General features: G+C 40.6%; 1 protein-coding gene across 2 annotated transcripts in view; it reads left to right on the top strand.

The window, feature by feature from the left end:
- Nucleotides 1-1,268: 1,268 nt before the first annotated feature.
- Nucleotides 1,269-16,655, top strand: part of OGDHL (oxoglutarate dehydrogenase L) — a 118,372-nt gene continuing 102,985 nt past the window's right edge. For both annotated transcript variants that reach the window (XM_075216997.1, XM_075216998.1), the window contains exons 1-2: nucleotides 1,269-1,356; nucleotides 11,694-11,922. In XM_075216997.1, the coding sequence (XP_075073098.1) occupies nucleotides 11,716-11,922 (207 nt within the window). In that variant the 5' untranslated portion in view covers nucleotides 1,269-1,356; nucleotides 11,694-11,715. The remainder of the gene's footprint in view (nucleotides 1,357-11,693; nucleotides 11,923-16,655) is intronic.

Below are 16,655 nucleotides of genomic sequence, written 5' to 3'. Positions count from 1 at the left end.
TATTTTTTACAGGAATTCAGGATGTTCTTAATGGATACTGTACATAAAATGTATTTTTACAGTTTCTCTTACTTGCAAACACATGTTCTGACATGTATATGCGCCAATCAGCACTTACACCTGCCCTGTAGCTGGTGCAAATTATACAGCAAAAAACCCCCAAAAACGTACCTCAGAGATTCCTAGATCTTGAATCCTTCACATCATATGCAGTCGGAGGTGTAACTTGCATTTGGATATGAATTGCATGAAATTGCGTTCCAGGCGTAAAGTCCATTTCTGAGCATGTCCAAAGCAATTTCACGCAAGAAGATGAATCAGGCCCTTTGTTGATAAACAAAGATGCACCTGCACACTCGCATTTCCACATCAGCATTTTGATTTGCATGTGTCTTAACATATGTGCAACCTTCAATCTAGCATGTAGAAGTGTCTGGAACCGAGGCCACTGAAAGGAATCTCTGTTTCTGGTGGAAGAATACTGTAAATATTTTCAAAATCTTATCAAGTCAATATGACAAATTACAAATATGCAATATCTAAGTGTGCCATAAGTTTGCAACCTATAAATGGGCACCTAACATGAAATGAAGTTTAGTCAGTCCATGAAAGCCACCCTTACTTTTTGAACGCCAAATGTAGTAAAATTGTTAAAGCAACCTTTTCACAACAGAGAAAATAAGCATGACTTGTTGTAGATTCCAGTGGAAAAAAATAGGACTGTACTGGGAAAAGTGGTACACATCAGCCTTAATAACACCAGATAAGAGAAAAGGAAAATGTTCTAACGGTGTCTAAAGCAAGCACCATCACAGAGAAACTTTCAGGGGCTGGCTGGGGCTGGGCTGGGGGGCAAGGTGGCATCTGTCCCCGGACTGATTATATTGTAGCTTACCTTGGGCTGGAAAAATGAGCTACCTCCATTTTTTTTCCTTTAAAAATATTCCAAATTGGCTGCTGAGCAGAGACTCACCCTCAGCAGGCTAAAATTTGCCAGTCTGCCCCCTGTATACATTTATGTACAATTTTAACTAGTACATAAACAATGTATATACACAACAAAGTTTAAGATCGTTTTAAGAATCTTGTATATGCTGTGTACCATATGTTACTTTTGTTAGGATTCAAGCTACTACTACTAGTGTTTCTATTAAATAGTCGTCCACCACCAGCACATAGCTAAATGTTTCAGCACCAAGGATAGCACCGTACCTATCCAATATGTAATCGAGCTACGATCCTCCCACACCTCACTCCTCCTTCTAGTCCTCTACGCCAGACGTTCGTCTTTGTTACGTCACAAAGCTTCTATACGGAACGTTCCTGCGGCATCAGTAGCACATGAGCCAACCGCAGGTAAACATGTCCCCGTGAAATATATTACAGGATACGAGCGCTGAGGATGTGCGTTTTATGCACCCTTGTTATAGCTTTAACTATGTAAACGGTGTCAGAAAGGGTTGGAAACGACCGAATGACCCTGACAGTAGCATCGTTACGCCTATAAGTCTCTTTATGCGCGTTTGTAAAGACTACGCAGGTTTATGTTTCGAAACTTGACAGTTAATGTTACTACACTGATAATGCCAAAATGGGCGCTTCTAATATTTGGTTTTCTGTGCAAAGGTAAATGATTGCTAGGCTGTGACGACTCAGCATTACTGGAGAGTGTTGTTGGAATGTGTGTGACATGTTTAACCATATCCATGCTTAACCTCTAATCAATATTTGCAATGGAATCTAATTTGTAAATTATAGCTGTCTTCTATAAATGGAATGCAAACATACTTTCTTGGAATAAATATGCATTAATATTCTGAAAAGAAAGTTTGGAATATTAGATACAGGGTCAATGTGATTACCAGATGCATATTAGCAGACATGCACTGATACAATCCAGAGAGTACAGAATATAACAGAAATTGATATAACTTTATTATCATTTATTATTAACTCACCTCTTTCTCAAAGCCTACCAACCATCCACTTAACCCCCATCTCCTCCACTCATTCTCTCCTCTCTCCCATTCCCTCAACTGGCTCCTCTTGTGCCTGGTCTGTTTAACCCTCCCTTAGGATGTAAGCTCGCTTGAGCAGGGCCCTCTTCCCTCCTGTCTCCTTACCCGTTCTTCTGCTCCGTGTCTATTGCATCTGCCTGCCTGGAGTTTCTGAAGTATTGGTACTTTTGTTTATTGCTTTGTACTGTTATACCTTGTATAGTCTACTGTTTGTACTATGTGCGGCGCTGCGGAAACCTTGTGGCGCCTAACAAATAAATGATGATGATAATAATAATAATTATCCAATCATGATGTCTCTCCCTCTTTGAGATTGGAATTGAGATTATGGCTGGCTTTTTGGCATTTGTACAAAGTGAATCTAATTTTGGGCTAAATATGACCATGCTATTTTGGGGGGGGGGGGGGGGGGGGTAGCAGATTTACATGTCATTATTTGTATGTCACAGTAGCAATTAGAATGGTGATGGGCGATCTGATACATTTCAGGATTCACATGCATGACCCTTTAACCTTCAAAAGGGCTGCACATTACTCTTAATCTTAGTAATAAGTTAAAACATTACATTTAATCAAAGGGACACATCTGTAATGACATCGGGAGGTATTTTAATGTAAGATGGAACAAGTGTTGCCAGCTATAGCAAACACTTCTGATATTAAAGCAGGAAGCAGCTGGGGACTATAGGTGAAGGCTTGGATGGCCGCATGCAGCCTTAAGGCCACTTGTTGCCCGTCACTGTATTCAAATGCCAAAATCTATTGAATTTAAGGATTACATACTCTTGTAAAAAATAAATAAACCTACTTTCCATACTGCAAGTTGTACCTAAAGATCAGTGATGGGCAATCTTCACGGGCACAAGGATGGTTGTCTGACCTTCAAAAGAGCTGCACATTACCCTTATTCTCAGGAATAAGTTAAAACATTATATGTAATCAAAGAAACAGGAACCTATTTGCAATAACATATCAGCAGGCATTTTAAACAAGTGTATCAAATCTGACAAAGCAGGGGGCCGCAGGTGAAGGATCAGAGGGACGCCCGATGCCCATCACGGATATAGATTCTCTGTTATTTTTAAAAACATAACATTAACAGTTGTAAAAACTGGATGCTTTTTGTTAGATGTACTTTGTGTTAGATCCTGTAGAAAATTGTAATCTTAAATCTGTGGTAACTCACATTTGCAGTGGTATATTCATAACTTCTTCATGATCTTGGCCCTGGGGAACTGACCATTACTGGCTGTCGCTGAGGTGGATTTCTTGGACATAAGACATCCTCTGATCTTCCATACAGATTATGTTTGCAGATTTAGCCAGATTATTTATACATTTGAATGGATAAAGGCAGAAGATAGGGCTGTAAGGTTGGTTTTTCTGCAGATGTTGCAAAGAGTTAGAATAGGATGACTTACTGAGAATGTGTAATTTAAAAGTACAGTGCGTTTAGAAAATAGAGAAATGTACTAAAGTGTAGAATATTACAGAATATATACATTCAAATGTTAAATAATGTATGTGGGACAAAAATTCCAAAAGCAGAGTACAGAATCGTGATGTCATGTTAACAGCAGAGAAAAGGGATCTTGGAGTTTTAGTTTTTCAGATGATATGCAGGTATGCAAGCAATGTCTCACCCCAAAAATACATGAATAAAATAGAACAATATTCAGAGAAGGGCTCCTAAAATGGTGCATAGGCTGCATAATTATATATATCGGGAAAGTCCTCAAAGCTGAACACAATCTCCCTGTTGGGCATTTTCCTCGACTCTTCCTTCTCCTTCATTTCCTACATCCAGTCACTGTCTCATTTCCATTTTATGAACATTAGATTGGATTAGGCTCTTGTTCTCCCTCGACACCACCAAAATATGATTCCACTAAACATCTCTCACCTGAACTATTGTAACCTCCTCCTGTCTTATTCTCTCGCCGCTCTGTTACTGCCTTCCCATCTGCCAATCCTTACACTGGCTCCCTTTACAATCCAATACAAACTCTTCACCCCCCTACAAAGCTTTTACCCTTTTCTCTCCCCTACATCTCTAACCTCATCCTTCCTTTCACCCTCTCCATTAAGCCAACGACCACCACCTCATCTCCCATGTGGTAATCGTATCTCACTCCCACCTCTAAGACTTTTCCTTTGCTGCTCCACGTGTTTGGAACATTCTCCCTCATTCTATCAGACTTTCTTCCATACGTGTCACCCTTACCAAGTTCTTTTTCAACTACTCCCATTTGGAATGTAATCACTCATCTTCCCCATGTCTCCTCCCTCCCTTCTTGTTTCTTAATGCAGCATCATCGCAGTTTAGCTCTCCCTACTGTCATCCAGCCTTGCTGTACAATGTCTCTTTCATGTCCTCCGTTATTTCTGTAGCCAACGATGCTACCTGCACATTGTTATTTATGTCATTTGCCTTTTGTAATACTACTTGGGTAATGTTAATCCTTGTTTGTTCTCTGTCACTCGTGCTATGTGATGTTACTTGAATTGTGTCTACTTGATTGTACTACCACTCTGTACGGCGTTGTTGAGTTTTGTTGCACCCTATAAATAAACATTGATTTTATTTATTATAGAGGTGTCAAGTGCATTAAACCAGTTATAGGAACCTATGTAGACTATTATTGTGACTCCGGATGCTTCAGAAGTCTGACTTGTAGGAAAACAAGCGCTGTGCATCAAAGTTCTTCAGTCTTTTCTGGTGAAAGTGTGAGCTTTACCTGTGAATTCAGTTCATTAATTAGAGGGCCTGCTAACCTTTGGTTATTCAGACAGTCTCTCTGCCTTATCCTTACATACACACCTCCTTTCTTTCTTCATGTACTGTTTGTCTGGTCACCGGTAGACAGAAAACATTTTAGATGTGTGTGGACCATTTTTTTTGTGCCACTGCTGATTTTGCTTGTATAACTGCCACCATTTTAGTTGACTGGTAATGCAGTCTTTTTTTTATGTATATGAGGTGGTTGTTACATTTCTTTGTAGGGGTCGGCTTATATCTACGTTTAATTCTGGTACAATACACAAACCTGAATAAGTTACTTTCAGATCCTATGGTTATGCTGGAGCAATTATTGGAGGGAGCATTTTATTTTAGTTTTTTGGTAGACAGGCTTTCATGGCACATCCCAGGTAGTCTGTTCTAAAACTATGTTTTAAGTAAGTCTGTGTGGCTCAAAAGATGAATTAGCTTAAGTACCTAGTCCTGCAATATTTTAACGATATATTTGATTTATTCATTTGGTTGCATGCCATGCTGTCGAGAGTTTGAATGCAAAGTGTTCCTACAATATACATTTCCTGGCATTTCTAAATGTCCTTGAACAAGGAGACATGGTTACTTAACATCAGTTTATCCTAAAAGAAATAAATTCATTCGCACTTACCTGATCCCTGACTTGGCACCTTTAGTTAATGAAATCAAATACATTTTTTGCTCTACTGTGGTAGTCGCTATTTTTTATCATAATGAATATGTGTCATTTTATTATTTTAGGCACATCGTTTCAGAGAAATTGAAAACATTGCCAGAAAATTGTTTAATAGAAATAAACTATGAAAATGGATATTTTGGCAGTGCTGTGCTGCATATATAAATTAAAGAGTTCTAATTAGTGCAGATGGGTTATGTTCTCAGCAGCAACATCTTTATCTTGCATTTTTTACAAGTTGGCATTCAGTAAGTAACATATCATTGTATATGAGGCTCTATAAACACGAATTATACCAAAACTTATTTTAAAATTGTTTGCAAAACAACGTTTTGCTAATATCTTTGTTATACCTGTTTGGAAAGTACTTGAAATAGCCTATGAAACTTAGTTTACTTTTTTCTGACTTAATAGTAAACCAAAAGCTGCTTCTACATCTTCTGGCTTTTTGTTTTCACTGGCAACTCCTGATAATATATGTACAGTTTATTAAAGATAGAAGACAGATTCGATAAGGATTTTTGAGGTTTAAAATTAAATATCACTTCTAACATGAAAGTAGCTATTTTAATGCTATTTGTTTACCACAATCAGAGAACTCTTATCCATAATTTATATCAGCAGATTACAGAAGATAACAGAATTATACCCTCAAGTACCTAGATAAAGCCAGTGCCCACAATGTGATCAGATACAGGCTCAAGAGTTATACCGAGATTAGCAGACATAAGAGGGGAGACATAGGGATGATAAAAGTGCAAGGGAAGGAGTACAGAAGAGAGAGACTAATGATTTAACACACATCAGGCAGGTATTCCCCCATATTCAAACTAAGGCAGCCATTCAGTGTTAAACTTAGAGGGCCTGCCTGGGTAGCATCAGATGCTCCTCATACGCTTGATGCAATTCACTTTCTGTATAACAGTTAAAGTCCTGGCTTAGTTTCATTTGTCCAATTTGTTGCTAGTAGAGGTCTACTGACATATCTGGGAAAATGTAAGAGAACAAATTCTGAAACCCCACAGAAAGGTTTTACAAGCAATGTAGCCACCAAAAGAAGTATAGAATGGAGAGTATCAGAGGCCAGGACTGAGGTGATGAAATGAGACCACTAAATAAAAGATGGCTGAGAGGAGCATCCCAAAATACATGAGCAAATGGTAACAAAATAAACATCTGTGCCTATTGTTGTTTGTTGTTGTTGTTGTTATTATTATAAATTTTGTTGTCGATTTGTATGATGCCTTGGTGCTTTGCAGTTACGTGCAGTGGGTAAAACAGGACTTGCATAAAACAGGGACATACAAGGTAGACAAAATAAATGTAGACATGAAAACAAAGGATAGGTCGGGCCCTGCTCATGAGAGAGCTTGCAATCTAATTGGAAGAAGTGACAGCTGAGAAGAGGAGGAGCAGGGAATGACAGGTGGTTACCGGAGACGAGACAAGATGCTGGTCAGAGTTAGATCTAAGAAGATAAGAGGGCTTTGTATGTGATAGTGAGAAAATTGTTCCTTGTGAAGGTAGCAGAAAAACAGTTAATTACATGAGAGAGTACAGAAGTATGAGGTGACATAGGGAAGAGGTAGATTTGTGTCATCATCGAAAAGGGGTACTGGAGACCAAATTGGTTCACCAAGAGCAGAGGTGTACAATGAGAAATATAAAGGTCCGAGAACAGAGCCTTGTGGGACCTCAATAGATAGAGTGAAGGGGAGGATGTGCCATAGATAGACACTAAAGAAACATTTTAATAAGTAGGATGTGAACCAGCAAAGAACTGTGTCATGAAAGCAAGTGGAGTGAAAGTTCTGGAAAAACAAAATGTGATCAACTGTGTTGATAGCAGCAGAGTAGTCCATGGGGTAAACGGATCAACCTGCGCATTCTGCAAGTCGCCGATATTCGTTAAACAGGCAACTTTTTCCTGTAAAGACACTGCCGTTTTAAATCTGCCCTGCAAAGTCGCCGGATATCGGCGATTTAAAGAATGCGCAGATTGATACATTTACCCCCAGCAGTATAAATGGCCCTTAGACTTTGCTGTCAGTAGATCATTGATCACTTTTAGCTTCAGTGAAGCTTCCTCCACTGGCACTCAGCAGTATAGGAGCACTTTTGCAGGTGGTAGATCTGTTTGATGTGCCATTTGAGGTTTGGATCATTGGAGACTATATGTAGTGGCTGCAGCTCTCTTGTCTAAGTCTGATGTCACTGATTTATTGGAGAAAGAGGCAGTCTGATCAGGGCAGGAAAGGGTGGTTATAGGATAGAATACTTGTTTTAGTAAAATGTGAAATTTATAGGGTTGAGAGTATTTATTTGTCACTGTGCTAGTAAAGAAGGGGGTCAGAGAATGGGAAAAAGACTAGGTTAAGGGAGTATCTATCAAAGAGGGTGGAAGATGAAGTCCCCTTAGGGAGGCCAAATAAAGTAAGTGAAAGAAATTTTGTGGCAGTAGAGAACGATGGTTCGGTATGGGGAAAGTAGGACTGCACCACCATCTGTTTCTAAGTTTGAAGTGTTGCTGAGGGAGAGTCCGCATAGGAGACTGCAGAGGATGTAGTGTAAGAAGAAGTAAGCCAAGTTTCTGTAATGGCAAGGAAGTTGAGGGATTGTGAAATGAACAGTTCGTGGATGGAAACAGATCTTTCGTTCCAAAGTGCATATCAAGAGGGGAGTGGCAATATGCATACAAGATCAGAAGTGCGACGTGGATGGGAAGTTTTTGGGCAGAATGAGGAACATTTTGAGTGATTGCATGGGACCCAGGGTTAATGAGTTATGATCTAGAGAAAAGCTATTACACTCACACCAGGTAGCATATCCTTTTGATATTTACTGCACTGATTATAGTAACTGTGATCCTAAATCCGCTTTGTGAGTTGTATTTATTTATAAGTATAAAAATATATACCATATATATTATTATTATTATTAATTTTTATTTATAGGGCGCCACAAAGTATCCATAGCGCCGTACAAGGACAAACAATGGCACAGTACAAGGTGAAACAGCACAGTACAAGTAACAGTAAGCACTATAACTCTGGGGGCTCAGGCACAGCATGAAAGAGAGGGAGGGAGGGGAAAAGTGAGTATAGGCAGGTAACTATGGCCCAAGAGGGTGGGCACGGATGACAGGTTGAGAGTCACTGAGGGGAGCGGAGAGAAGCGAGAGGAGACAGAGGGCAGAGGGACTGAGAGGAGGTGAGCTGAGTAGCTGGAGAGCGCAGTTAAAAGTGATTGAAACAGAAGGTAGGAGAGCCCTGCTCAAAGGAGCGAACAATCTAAAGGGAGGGGAAGACAGACAGACACATGGATGAGACGGAGAGACGGGAGGAAGGGGGAGAAGGGAAGAAGGGATGAGAAAGAGAGGTAGCCGACCGGTGGGAGTTTAGGCATGAGATTGGAAGGCTTTAAGGAAAAGGTGGGTTTTTAATGTTCGTTTGAAAGAGGACAGATTAGGGGAAGATCTGATGGAGCGGGGGAGCTTGTTCCAATGGAGGGGAGCGGCGCGGGAGAAGTCTTGGATACGTGCGTGAGAGGAGGTAATCAGTGGGGAAGAGAGGATATATACCAGAGGGTGCACTCTCTACACTTTTTAACACTAAATAGAGATGTTAATTTTAAAGTATTAGGGCCTGAGTCATTAAGGAAAGTAAGGGAACAAAAAGGAGTAAATATTTTCCGGGGACAAACCATGGTAAAATGCAAGGGGTGCAGATTAGTTTATTATTTTGCAGAAAAGTTAAATACTGTCTTTTCATGTAGCACACAAATACTTGATAGCTTATTTGTAAACTGAAATTTCAAGTTGATCTAGGACATGCCCTTCCTCAATTCTGTCCCCACATTTTAAATGTACCTCCCCCTCCAATGCACAATACAGCATGGTTTTGCCCAAAGTTACTCCTTTTTTATGCTTTGCTCTCCTTAATGACTCAGGCCCTTAGTGTTCAGAGCAAATGTTGACAAGTATGTAGTTAGTGGAGTTCTAGTGCTTCTCTTCTTTAATGTTAACTCTGAAAAATGTTAAGTCTCATTCTAAACCACTTAGTTGACAGCAGAAACAACTAGCTGCAACAAACTAACTAGAAGCATAAACATTAGGTGTGTTCTAACAAAACAATACATAAAATAAAAACTATTTTGTTCAGTAAGATAGAAAAAGCGAGGTAAATTATATTTAATTTTAGGCAGCCTGTTAAACTTGTTTACATTGGGAATCACAAGTTAGTCCATTTTGCTCCCATAAGTAAATAACCTCCAGTGACCTTAAAATTCCATATGTGCCTTCTTTTCTGAGATATTTCTAGTTCTGTGTTTGGCAAACTTCAAGCTCCATGTGTGGCCCACTAATGTTTCAAAGGGCCAGACATTACCATTAGCCTCTATAATAAGCTAGAACAATAAATGTAATCAAAGAAACATCCTCCAGATTTCCTCACATGCTGCTCGGGCCCTCCACAATGTCTACTCACCCAAAGGGTTGGGTACGAATTAACTACGTTGAATATTCTGACACATCCTGTGAACACGAAAATGGCGACAGGGTAAATGCCAACATATTCTTTTTGTTGACAAGCTTAAAATGTAGACAGTGTGACTGTCAATAGTTTGTAATGTCGACAATCACACTGCCGACATTAAGCGAGCAATGCAATTGGGTCCGCCGACTATACAGCTGCCGCACCCCCTGGAACTAGGCTTAGCCAGCCAGGGCTGGTGGCACTATAGCAGTAGAAACGGCAGCGTGGGGTCCCGCTGCCATAATGCCAACCAGCTCCATAATGGTCAGCATGGGACTGGATTCCCTAGGGAGTTGGGGTCTGCAAAAAGAAGTGTGGGCCCCCTCTCTAGAGGTAATAAAGTAGGTTTACATAGAAAAGACATTTTGTGTTCGTGCACTTCAGGTCCCAGCAAGACCAGGTTGCCATTAACAGTTTGGACATGCTGGTTCTTGTAATACTACAGGCACTAGCATACCAATGGCAACCAGGACATGCTAACACTTGGGGTACTGTACTGCCCCAGCACAAAATAAAAATAAACCACTCACCTCGTTGTCACCTTTAAACTTATTTGCAAATAAAAAAACAGTAATACTTACCCACTTCTGTGTTCTTCATCTGTAAATGATCCAATTATTGTAAGCTAAGATCTTGATTATTTTTATGGTTTGAAAGCTTAAAAGATTTGGGTTGCACTTTTTTTTCAGACACCAACTCCCTATGGAATTCAGCCCTGTGCTGACAATCATGATAGGGGGACCCAACACTGCAGGTTCCTCTGCTATAATGCCACCAGCCTGGCTGGCTATAGCCTAATGCCGTCCTTCTGATTTTGCTACTACCGGCACTGGGCTGGGAACGCTAGAGTTAATCTGATTGGGGATGACACACTTTTTTTATTTTCCTTAAATCTTTTAAACCTTTGTGTGCTGCAGGGTCCAGTGTTTTGGGAGGGGTAGGGGGGGGGAGCTTTTTTAATATTCTGTTTTTTTGTTTTTGTTTATTTTAATAACTGTTTTGTGCCGGTGGGTCCGGCAGCTGTATAGAAGCAGAAAATTAGAGCTAGGACCAATTGGAGAGAAGTACCGCTAAGGAAGTTGAAGGTTTGACCAGAAACTGTTTTAGTTGGGTTCAAAAAGGGGTAAGGAGACGCAAATTTGCTTCATACAATTGATGGTGAAGATTAGTGACACATGGACGCTTTGAGCACCAGCGAATTAAACTTTGTGTTCACGCACTCTATTTTCCTGCCCCTGCCATGGTTAAGCTCTTTCAATGCAAACAGTGAACACAGAGATTTCTTGGTCCTAAAGTACCTGTATGTCACTAACTCGAGAGAATGTTCTTTACTAGCATTGCTCAAAGGTGCATAGCTGCTCTAATACCAACCAGTCAGATGTTTTCTTTCTTTGTTTAACTTGTATTAAACAGATAGAGCTAATGTCTGATTTGTTACTATGGTTTAGATTTTACCTTTGAGCAATATTAGTAACTAACCCTTGGAGCTATTTGGGAAAGAAAAAACTATTTTCAAATTCTTTAAACGTATCATCAAATTAGTAAGGGGCTCATGATAGGTTTCATCGGCCACCATGATGTCTACTGGGCATCTAGCCTGACGGTAACAAATAATTTCAACCGTTGTATATAACCATGGAATAAGATTGCATATTATGTGATGGGACGCAAAATAATTTCCATTTGTTTTGTAGGTGGGCTTCTAAATGAAAGAAGATGAGCTACTTCTGGTCACTTGCTGTTAAGTTGAAACCATGTAGCGTTGGCTTGCTGGTAAGGCAGACCGCTAACCTCAGGACATTACTACCAAGATGCTGCGTATATTCATCTGGAGCAAAAGAGCCTTTCTTAAGTGGAACCAACTCAAATTATGTAGAGGAAATGTATTATGCATGGCTGGATAATCCAAAAAGTGTCCATAAGGTAAAGTCTTTGCACATAGCTTTCCTTTCCAAGATACCAATAAAACATTTCTCACTTCTGCTTTAACATCACAGAAAGACAAACGCATTGTCCCATCTTCAGTAGTGTCCAGTGTGGTTGTAAAGAGCTGTTTTTTTAATTAAATAGGGCATGGTGAACAACTGCATGTTTCCTGGAGTAAAAGTGAAGCATTTATACCAGAGATAATCTGACAACAGCTGCGACCCATAAAACCAATAGGTTTTTAGACATTCTGAATAAAGACAGCGGTGCTCTATATGAAATGTTGATGTATTTTGATGCTGTGAATACTTCACCTGGCTGAAGTTTTATTTTCTGGTGATAGGAAGGATACAGTTTATGTGAATTGGCATGACATTACTAGATTACTATGTGATTTGGGCAAATTAGGGTTTGGCTCTAATTTGTTTCAAATTTCTAATAATGAATGTTGCCAGAAATATGAATACGCAAGAACTCGTATTACAAATAATGCCTTAAATGCTGTGTGATCATCGGTAAACAGGAAATATTTTGTATCTGTTACTATTAATAATTTTCCTTTAAGAGATTGCTAAATTGGACTAATAGGGCCAGAGTCATTAAGGAAAGTAAGGCAAAAAAAAGGAGTCAATGTTCTCCAGGACAAACCATGTTAAAATGCAAGGGGTGCAAATTAGTTTATTATTTTTCACATAAGTTAAATACTGGCTGTTTTTTTCATGTAGCACACAAATACTCAATAGCTTTATTTTTACACTGAAATGTAAAGATAATCTAGGGCAAGCCCTACCCCATCTATAAATCTGCCCCCACATTTTAAATTTACCTCCCCTCCAATGCAACACGGTTGGAAAGTTACTCCTGTATTATGCTTCACTCTCCATAATGACTCGGGCCCATAATGTTTTGTCCAACATGTTAAGTACTAACAACCAGTCCACCTTTCTCACCCTTTTATGGTGTAATCAAACACATTTGCATCCACTAATAGTCATTAGCTTGCCTGTTTATCTAATATAACTCTTGGAGAGTAGGGTAGTTAGGCCCTGCCCCCATGTGACGGCAGGCAAGGTCACTGGGTGGAGGAGTCTAGTGTAAGGAGGCTAGTGCCTCACCTAAGATGGCGTTGATGACGTGAATAGCCATGGCATAGCCGCGTGACACAAAAGCACCAGCACTGGCTATGTGAACACTGTGTAGGGACCAGAGTCTATTTAAGACTCTGGCTTCCACTGCTTTAGGAAGAATGCCAATTAAGTCGGGGCCCGGGAAGGTAGGTTTGTGGTCCCTGGTACCCAGCAGAGGGGGGTACGCTGCTCATGCCACAAGAGTGGGGTATGTTTTTGTGGCTCCAGTAATGCCGACAAAGCTTAGACCGATGTAACAATTCTGAATACTATAAGGCCGCCAAGGAGGAAATAAACACCATATAACTGACATACATCATTCCCCACAGGCTTAATTACCGTCCAATGTAAATTCTGAGTTTCTAAAATGTCTTCAGGGCTAATGACGTCTGTTACAATGGCCAGAGTGAGATTGCCGGTTTTAAAGAGACAATAGGTGGACCCGCTGCCTGTATAATGTAGTCCAGGTGCCAGGTCCGTCCATTGCCGCTTTAAAAACAAACGCTGAATGGGTTAACATTTGTGTATAGTAAATGTAAAAATGGGTATAATGTAGATAAATGTGTAACTGATATGTGTATAATAAAATAAAAGTACTTACCCTCTCCCTTGGTCCAGAGGGGGCTGCAGAGGCAGCCCTGGATTCTTCACCCTCCGGCAGCCAGCTTCAGTGGCTGACGGAGGGACTTCCACACCAGCCTCCTGGAAACAAATAGATCCAAGAGGTGCAGCGCCTCCTGGGGGTCAGCGGAGGCTAAGCCGCATAGCTGAGCTAGTGGCAGGCAGGGGCTGCTGCGCCGGAACCTGGCCTCTCTCCCTTTGGTACTATTTTCTGCCAGAGGGGAGAGCCGGATCCTGGAGCAAGGTCCCTGGAGGTAGTTTTCGGTGGGAGAATTAAAAGATAAATCTCCCACCCTAAACACAGGCATCAGGAAGGAGAGTGGGCAGAACCACCCCTTTTCCCTGGCAGCTCGTGGACAGGGGGGGGGGGGGGGAGTATCCTCCCCCATGCCACTAGGTTCTGTATAAAAAGGTGTAAACCTCTCTGGGCTGATTCACATGCAGGCTGCATGAATCAGTCCAGATTGATTAAAGGGACAGGAGGACAGATTACCTTCTGCCAAGCTAGTCTGTAGAGCACTGATTTGCATTGAACTGTATTACTGTTTCTTCTGACATTTTGATCACTGGTACCTTTAAAGCAGTGTGAACTGTCCTTCTCCGGACACTTGAGCAAATAAGCATCACTTGCTTCAAGATCCTGCTTTGACAGCTTCTTCCCTGCTGTATTTCCTGTGATCTACAGATTAGACCCAAATCTAATCCGTTTACGGCGATTCTGAGGTTTGGACCCAGCTTTTCAGTACCAACGCTTTGTCCGCTACCTGCAACTCTGGCCAGTGTGATAGGCCAGGGGTACCATCCACAGCAACCCTGATCTGAAGGCAAGAGGTCAGGGGTACCAGCCCAGGTGTACTAGCAAGGGTGTACACTAGCAGCGACAGTTACCCAGAAGGACGCTGTTCTGGATGCCGCTAAGGGGTCCAGTGGTGGCAGTAGCTTAAGCCCCTCCTACTGAGGTTACAGGAATAAAGAAAGGGAACGGTGGCAAAGTAAGCCCAGCTGGTTCCCAGCAACAACAGACAGGGTGGCATAGGCGGTCCATCCTGTCACAGGCCCCCACCCCCGTTTCTATATGCAACATCCCCTTTTCTTTGTTGCTGCAGTCCATGATCCTACTATGTAACCTCTGTGTAAAATAGGCTGATAAAACTTAGTAGCTTTGTAATGCGTAGGATATCTGTGATAAAAATTTGGCACACAGAAACCTGCCCTCATAACAGTCAGCGAAGTCACTCCATGGTGATGTTTTTCTGCTCATTTTTCTGCACACCCTGTAGAGGTGCTCACAATAGACAGCAATGTGTGCAGCCAGACATCACGGTGGCACATCAATTTTAATTGAAGTCCCCTCCTCCCAATGTTTCTAAGTTGTTGTTTTTTATGAAGATTAAAAAGAAACAGGATTACAGGCCAATAATTTACTTAATACTGCTAACATATCCCATATTCAAATTCCCTAATACTGTACACATTCGTACTTATAATTATTTCAAGTATATTATTTAGATTCATATATGTAGACATTTGTAAACATGTTTATTAATGGGCTTATGTTTTTTTTTTTTTATTAGTGATTTCTCTCATTGAAAGACAGTTTTTTTAACCTTTTTGTGGAATGAGTTTACAGCTCAATGTTCTCTCTCCCCCTCTCACCTAGTTGCGTAACTGAATGGCAATGCTGTTTCATTTCCAATACACATAAAAGAAAACAATCTTGATACAAGAATAACTAATAGTATGACTGACAAATAGTATTACTGTGTGAGGCTCCTACTCCAAAAAAGGGGTTTAATCACTGATATTTATTTCATCATACCCAATTCATACCTTTAGTTAAAAAAGGGACCTTCCTGTGGAAACCATACTATTTTTCACTCCTGCATCTCATTTTCATAGACAGTGCTTGAAATCAGTTCCAGTCACAATTCTTGAAGTATTCTCTGCCTAATGTATCAGATCATCTCGGCAATGGTGGTGTAAAACCTAATTTTAAAAAAAATGAACAATCACTTTTTAATCTGTTCAAGTGAGAAGGGCAACACAATATAGTAATATAAACTCAGTGGCCACTTTAGTAGGTACACCTTTTTAGTACTGGGTAGGACCCCCTTTGCCCCTAGCACAGCCTGAATTATTTGTGGCACGGTTATATTAAGGTGTTGGAAATATATCTTAAAGATACTGGTCCATGTTGACATGATGACCTCACTCAGTTGCTGCAGATTTGTTGGCTAAACATTCATATCAGCTTGAACCAGTGGTATTCTAATCTGACCTCTCTCAGTAACAAAACATTTTCGCCTACAAAACTGCCGCTCACTGGCTGTTTTTTATTTTGCGCACCACTCGCTGTAAACTAAAGACTGTTGTACGTAAAAATCCTAGGAAATCAGCAGTTTTTGAAATACTCAGACCCCCACTTGTGACACCAACTATCATTCCACAGTCACCGTTGCTTAGATAACATTTCTTTCCCAGTATCTAGATAAGTGGGGTTTAGCGATCAGTTAGGGTGGGATGACTTATATTAAAGTAATTCTATCGTTTTAAAATAAGCATTGCCCAATCAATTGTATGTGTGTCCAAAGCACAAAGTAATTTATTTTAGCAGATGTAAATAGTCAACAATTCAATACATTATTATATTATGATAAAGTACAGTACAGCACAGCCAATACCAAAAGTTAAATACATACATACCACTGCAATCGCATGCGCTCGCTGCGCTCCCACGGGACCCGATGGACAATATTCTGTATAGAATATTGTGTCAGAGCTGACTGAGGCCCCAGTGAGATGCAGCTGATATATATACAGTCAGTGTTTCATTGTGAACAATAGAGATGACGTAGATTGTTTCTATAGGTCCAGACGTTGGGTGGGTCCAGGCCAGACAGGTAATAGGTTGATTCAATCTAAGGAATCCAAAGGTGGGGGTCTTCTCTCCAGGGGGTCTGCTCCTTTTCATAGCCAGTATCA

This window comes from Mixophyes fleayi, chromosome 6, assembly GCF_038048845.1.
Source record: "Mixophyes fleayi isolate aMixFle1 chromosome 6, aMixFle1.hap1, whole genome shotgun sequence".
Lineage (NCBI taxonomy): Eukaryota > Metazoa > Chordata > Amphibia > Anura > Limnodynastidae > Mixophyes > Mixophyes fleayi.
The sequence above is the reverse complement of the archived record's forward strand: the minus strand, read 5'-3'. Positions and strand labels throughout refer to the sequence as shown.